At 34.9% G+C, this 7,429-nt stretch overlaps 1 protein-coding gene across 1 annotated transcript; it reads left to right on the top strand.

The window, feature by feature from the left end:
* Positions 1–2,791: 2,791 nt before the first annotated feature.
* Positions 2,792–7,371, top strand: LOC108229385 (myosin heavy chain, fast skeletal muscle). Its single transcript, XM_025003504.2, has 17 exons — positions 2,792–2,995; positions 3,298–3,441; positions 3,541–3,697; positions 3,822–3,849; positions 3,938–4,046; positions 4,127–4,219; positions 4,305–4,368; positions 4,475–4,573; positions 4,665–4,768; positions 4,860–4,998; positions 5,129–5,247; positions 5,381–5,530; positions 5,613–5,783; positions 5,887–6,193; positions 6,625–6,698; positions 6,787–6,874; positions 7,224–7,371. Exons 1-17 carry the CDS (start codon positions 2,792–2,794, stop codon positions 7,343–7,345), a joined length of 2,172 nt encoding a protein of 723 aa, XP_024859272.1. The 3' UTR covers positions 7,346–7,371.
* The last annotated feature ends 58 nt before the right edge of the window (positions 7,372–7,429 follow it).

The following is a 7,429-nucleotide window of genomic DNA, read 5'->3' as shown; positions in this document are numbered from 1 at the left end:
AAAAAAAAAAAAAAACCCAATAAAATAAAATAAAATTACATATATATATGTTTGACAGCCGAATTATGCATGATACATGTCACAGTGAAGGTAGAAAACATTCAGACAAAATGATCATGGTCTGATTTTATTTACATCACAAAACTTGGCATTTTAACAGGGGTGTGTAGACTTTTAAATCCAAAGCTTTGTTTCATAATTATTAATATTACTCAGATAATTTTCAATGCAACTCAGTATTTTTCTGATACTTTAGAATGTGACTAATAAAACGGTTTATGAAGCAATCATAAAACTATTTACACTAAGTCCTGATAATCATGAATTAGTATAAGAGCAATTTCTTAAACTCATTTTCAAACAAATTTACTTTTTAAGAAAAACTATTTTGCACTATAACTTAACAATCTCATAAATGAACAATAAGAAATGCCTTCAACATAATTATCAATACTTGTTATCATGCGGTGTAAAGAAGGCTCAACTATTCACATCTGAAAACCTAACTGTCATAGTACTAAATCAGTGGTTACCTGGATAATTGGCAGAAAGTTCATAAAGAAATCTAGCATTACATATAAATTTAAACACCATGTCTGACATAAAACATCTCACTGGAGACAACACCAATGACTCCAGGGGTCTTCAGTGTGAATTTAGTCTGACACATGAGCTCAGACTTCCAAATGCCTTTCCTTTTTTGATCGCACCATGTAACCCTTCCCTTTTACAGAGTACATTTCGTGAACAGATTAGTTAGCCATTAGAGGATTAAGCCACGACTAGCTGATATCTGCAATAAAAATTATACTCTGACTAAAGAAAATAATATGTATGTCAAGAGATTTTGAAACATTTTTGTCCAGTAATACAGTAATACAACAAATATCAAGTAAAATCAAATTAAATGGACACTTCAATGCCAAAACGTCTTTTTTTTTCCTTTTCTTTTTTCTTTTTGTTTGTTTTAATGAAATCATAGACAGTGAGGCTGTTATGTCCTTTTGGGGTGGCCTGGATCCCTGTCTGAAGAAATTAGTAGGCTTACAGGTGGTAGAGCAACCAAAAGCTGAACACATGTTCAGGAAAGAACTACAGGACAGTTATGCAAACTTATGCTCATTTATTTGAAAAAACAAACAATAAAAAAAATTAAAAACTAGGATTTTTTTTATTCCAAAACAAGAAATGCTGGGTTTTTAATTTAATTCATTCATTCTTTTTTTGTGTGTGTGTTATGGTATGGTTTATTTTGTCTTTTGCTTGTTTTTTGCATCTTTAGTCATTTTTTTTTTTTCCAATAAAAAGTTGACTTGCCACCATCCTTTTACATGTTATCATGCAGAGGTAAGCTTAGTAGTCATTTTTCATGACAATTACCTCTGCAAGTTGTGCACTATTTTCTGTACTTTTTATCAATGCATTTGCATTAAATATAACTCCCTATATTTTACTTTGCCTTCAAAAGTAACATATTTAAGACTTTTGAATAAAAAAAAGACTACATTCAAGCACTTTTTGCCTCCTGTTATTTATGGCCCTTTTAAATTGGCAACTCTTCTCGTGTTTCTTTTCCAAGGAACGTATGGCACTTGTTCACCACTAATGGAAAGAGCTGTGTGTGAAATGAGTATCATATATCTGAAACATGTGCACCCTGTAACGATACACCAGTGACATTCTGACACTTCTCTATCCTTAAGACTCAGCACTGGCTGTAATATTAAAATCAAATAGATCCAACTGCCTATCATAAAGACTGTCAACTGAAATTTGACCTTAAATAAATCACAGCATTTAATGAACCAAATATTTTACAAACCATGCTGTGTACTCTTGCTATGTTGTACTAAAAAAAAGGTGAACATAAAAGACCTTGTAAATATTTATAAGCCAATTACAGGTTCAATGCTTACAATTTAATAATTGGCAAAAGGATATGCAGTACAGTGTGTAATAAAACTTTCCTTTTCATGCATTATTAAGTATTATATAAGTAATCTTATATACTTATTATTTAAGTAATCGTAGTTTTAGTCACTTGAATTTATACATAAACACTGAAACCTTAAAGCTGCTTACAAAAGATTTTACATAACTTTTTATAAATAATAAACAGCATTTTACATAATCTTATGAAAATTTGGAATTTCTTTGTAAATGCACAAAAAGCTTCATTTTTATCTTTGTTAACTATTGGAAGATATGACACAGACACATGATAAAAATACATGTCAGTCACTGCATATGGAATGAGGAAATCACTGTCAAGCTGACAGACAACGAGCACATTGGACTTCACCAAACTGAGCAACACGCTTGTGCTGAGTAGACACACTTGAGCATATATAAGCAGCAGAGCTGGATGCCTGCTTCAACTGAAAGGCATCCGGCTCAGGTGAGCACACTATGTATGACATTCTTATTTTATAGTTTCATGTATATATATATATATATATATATATATATACACATATATATATTAAAAACATTGCTGCTTCAGTAAATAATAGATTTATAGTGGAATGCTTAAACAAGTTAAACGGTTTTGTTATTACAAACTTTTCTAGATGTGTAAATACCTCTTAAACTCTGCAAATGTCTTCCTTTTGTAGAATCTTTGGTTTCACACAAGACATTCATAGTTTCAGTCAGGATCCCGTGAGGTAAACAAATTATTGCTTAAAAAATTATATATATATTTGTGTGTGTGATGCACATCTAAATGAGTAATGAAAAAAGATAATAAAGATTATCTGTAAACATTACAGGTTCCACTAACAGTGCCATCATGAGCACAGACGCTGAGATGGAGCAGTATGGCCCGGCGGCCATTTACCTCCGGAAGCCAGAAAAGGAGAGGATTGAGGCTCAAAACACCCCATTTGATGCCAAAACCGCCTACTTTGTGGCTGATCCTGACGACTTGTATGTCAGGTGTAAACTCATCAAGAAGGAGGGTGGCAAAGCCACTGTTGAGACAGATGGAGGGAAGGTAAATGTGATTATGTTATTATTTATATGCTGTTTTTATTTTGTTTTTGTAGTTTAGAGCAGTTTTCTAAAATTATATATAAGTAAGAAGTTTAGGGAAGGTAGCCAAAGCTTTGATTAATTCTACAATTTTTTGTTATTGTTATCTTGTTTTCATTAAGTTACATATAAAAATTTTGTTTGAAATGATAACCATTCAATCTTTTTTTCAGACTATCACTGTGAAAGAGGATGATATCCATCCCAAAAAATAAATGGTTGAATATTTTAAATTGTGTCTAAACACCTTTTATCACTATTTAGACCGTTACTGTAAAAGAGGATGACATCCATGCAAGGAACCCTCCAAAGTTTGACAAAATTGAGGACATGGCCATGATGACCCACCTCAACGAGCCTTGTGTGTTGTTTAACCTTAAAGATCGTTTTGCATCATGGATGATCTATGTGAGTTTTTGCAACAAAGAGTACTAAAATTCCACTAAGAAATATAGTTTCTGCCTTTATATGAAAGGGGTTAAACATTTGTGTTTTCTGCTCTAACAGACCTACTCTGGGTTGTTCTGCGTGGTCGTGAATCCCTACAAGTGGCTTCCCGTGTATGATGCTGTTGTTGTAGCAGCATACAGAGGCAAGAAGAGGATTGAGGCTCCACCCCACATCTTCTCCATCTCTGACAATGCCTATCAGTTCATGCTCACTGGTAAGATAAAAACTACAATTGTTGAAAAGAGTCAAAACAAAATCATTTGTATAAAATCATATAATAGCAGCATTTACAAGGTAAAAAAAAACAAATTCCTCAAGCATGACTGTTTCAATTTTAGATCGTGAGAACCAGTCTGTCCTGATTACGTGAGTATACCAAAAACTGAAATGCTAAATTCATATTACTTGTAAAGAATTATTTATATATAAAACAACTTTGCCATTTGCACCCCAGTGGAGAATCTGGTGCCGGAAAGACTGTCAACACCAAGCGTGTCATCCAGTACTTTGCAACAATTGCAGCTCTTGGTGCCAAAAAAGAGGCAAACCCTAGCAAAATGCAGGTAAATGTGAATTTAAAGTGTTTGCAAATTAAGACTCTACACGAAAGTATGGCTTGCTCAACTTAAGTCATCTCTTGCAGGGCTCCCTTGAGGACCAGATTGTTGCTGCCAACCCTCTGCTAGAGGCCTATGGTAATGCCAAGACTGTGAGGAATGATAATTCTTCTCGTTTTGTAAGTATTCATATGCTAAATTCTCTGAGACATGTATTAATTGGTCTCGTCTAAAATCTAATGCAAATATTTCTATATTGTTTAGGGTAAATTCATCAGGATCCACTTTGGTACCTCTGGAAAGCTTTCTTCAGCTGATATTGAAACTTGTGAGTTATAATAATAGTGTTATCAGTTTTGAAATCTGTTCTTTAGCTAATGATTTAAAAGGTAATACAGTCACACCAAAGACTTACTTAAACATGTAATTCCTAGATCTGCTGGAGAAGTCCCGTGTCACCTTCCAGTTGTCTGCTGAGAGGAGCTACCATATCTTCTATCAGCTGATGACAGCCCACAAGCCTGAGCTCATTGGTGAATTACCAAAAATCCTAAAACTGAATTTACAAAAGAGAGACCAATATCACACACAAAAAACTCAATTATTTTGTGTTTTCTGTTCCAGAGCTTCTTCTGATTACCACCAACCCCTATGACTTCCCAATGATCAGCCAGGGTGAAATCACTGTCAAGAGCATTGATGATGTGGAAGAGTTCATTGCAACAGATGTAAAAATACATTTACCTTTCATTACGATTCCTATACTTAATAGTAAACTTATTTTTTTCCTCCATAGTAATGTGATGTTGTATTTTGTAGACTGCAATTGACATCTTGGGCTTCACTGCTGATGAGAAAATCAACATCTACAAGCTGACTGGTGCTGTGATGCATCATGGCAACATGAAATTCAAGCAGAAGCAGCGTGAGGAGCAGGCTGAACCTGATGGCACTGAGGGTAATTGATAAAAAATATACAATTTTCACCTTTGAAGGTTTCTAATAGTTTCTAAAACTATTATAAAATTCAACTTAGTGTGTTGCTGAGGTGGTAACTATTTCATGATAATTGTCTTTGTTTCTATCAGTGGCTGATAAAATCGCCTACCTTTTGGGCCTGAACTCAGCTGATATGCTGAAATGTCTATGCTACCCAAGAGTCAAAGTCGGAAATGAGATGGTCACCAAAGGTCAGACTGTCCCACAGGTAATTAAATCTGCGCTGCCTTTTTTTGCCCAAAATGTTACAAATGTTACCTGGTGCAGAAATTTTTCAGCTTCTGTTTTTAAAAAATGGCCTTAATAAACAAAACTGACCTTACTACAATATCTTCTTTTAGGTCAACAATGCTGTGTCAGCTCTGTGCAAGTCTATCTATGAGAAAATGTTCTTGTGGATGGTCATCCGTATCAATGAGATGTTGGACACTAAACAATCAAGAGCCTTCTTCATTGGAGTGTTGGACATTGCTGGATTTGAGATCTTTGATGTGAGCATTTTAAAACTATCTGAGCTGTTTAAAGACCAGTAATATTTTCTCATGAAATTAAACATTTCTTTTGTAAATATAGTTCAACAGCTTGGAGCAGCTCTGCATTAACTTCACCAATGAGAAACTGCAACAGTTCTTCAACCAGCACATGTTTGTCCTGGAGCAAGAGGAGTACAAGAAGGAGGGCATTGAATGGGAGTTCATTGACTTTGGTATGGACTTGGCTGCCTGCATTGAGCTTATTGAGAAGGTAAGAAGCTAAAAAATTACTGTTTACACATGGGAAATAGTGAAATAGATATGAGTTTGACATTCACTTTCAATTTTAAATTTCAAATGCCATTTGTCTCTAGCCAATGGGCATCTTCTCCATCCTTGAAGAGGAGTGCATGTTCCCCAAGGCCTCTGATACAACTTTCAAGAACAAGCTGGTTGATCAGCATCTTGGCAAGACCAAGGCCTTTGAGAAGCCAAAGCCTGGAAAGGGCAAGGCTGAGGCTCACTTCTCCCTGGTTCACTATGCTGGTACAGTGGACTACAACATCACTGGCTGGCTGGACAAGAACAAGGACCCACTGAATGACTCAGTTGTTCAGCTCTACCAGAAGTCTGGAAACAAACTGCTGTGCTTCCTCTATGCATCCCATGGTGCAGCTGAGGGTAAGAAAAAAATGAGTTGAATAATCAAGTGTCACATAATAATGTTCCAATGGTATCCAATATTTTGGATAAAGCGTTGTTTGATTAGATGCTTATCCATAGTGAAAGACACTGGTCATACAAACAGTTTCCATTTTAACATAAAATTTTATTCATCTATAAATGATACAAGATAGTCAAATGATTTTAAAAACTCTTAAATGTCAAAGTAAACTAAAAAGTGACTTACATTCATTACTACACAAAGTGTTTTGTAAAATTTTACACACTGTATTACACAAGTTCTGCTTCAGTGTACAAGTTTGTTTGTCTGTTTTTGTTTGATATTTTGTCTTAAACATAGTGAGAAGCTGCTGAAATTCTACTTTTCACTAAAGACAACACTATTTGTAACTAAATAAAATAACTTGAAATTTTGTTTCTTTTTTAAGCCGAGTCCGGTGGTGGAAAGAAGGGTGGTAAGAAGAAGGGTGGTTCCTTCCAGACTGTGTCTGCTCTTTTCAGGGTTTGTAATCTTTCAAAGCTTTTGAAAACCAATCAGAATCTAGTGTTGTCATAATACTGACGTTTTATCGTATGATGGGAATCCACAGGAGAACTTGGCCAAACTGATGACCAACTTGAGGAGCACTCATCCTCACTTTGTGCGTTGCCTGATTCCCAACGAAACAAAGACCCCAGGTAAGAAGTCCATTGTCCTGATTTTTGTGTGAAACGATACAGTGACATAGTGATTTTTTTAAAAAACCCTTATATGTTGTGTTGCCTGGGTAACTTTTAGAGTACCCAGGTATTCTGGAAGTTAACTCTGAACAATATTAGAAAGAACTTGTGATGTGGGATATTATTGGCTTAGTTTTCAATAAGAATGTCAGTTGTGATAAACCTACATTTGGGACATTAATGCAAAATACTTGAAATATACATTGGTCTGTGAATTACTACAGGCTAAGTTGTAATTTGCAATATTGATTTGATATTGCACTTACTGATGTTGTGATGACGAGAATTCTTTTAAAATATTGTGCAGCCCTGCTGGATAACTTCTTGGTCATTCATCAACTGAGGTGTAATGGTGTGCTGGAGGGCATCAGAATTTGCAGAAAGGGATTCCCCAGCAGAATCCTCTATGGTGACTTCAAGCAGAGGTGAAAACTGTTTTTGTGTTGAGTTTAAAATTACCTTAGGTGGACAATACAATAATTAAAAGATTGCATTTTTATATGTTTTTAGATA

Source organism: Kryptolebias marmoratus, linkage group LG12, assembly GCF_001649575.2.
Source record: "Kryptolebias marmoratus isolate JLee-2015 linkage group LG12, ASM164957v2, whole genome shotgun sequence".
NCBI classification, from domain to species: Eukaryota; Metazoa; Chordata; class Actinopteri; order Cyprinodontiformes; family Rivulidae; genus Kryptolebias; species Kryptolebias marmoratus.
Note: the sequence above shows the minus strand (reverse complement) of the source record. Positions and strands in the feature narration are given on the sequence as shown.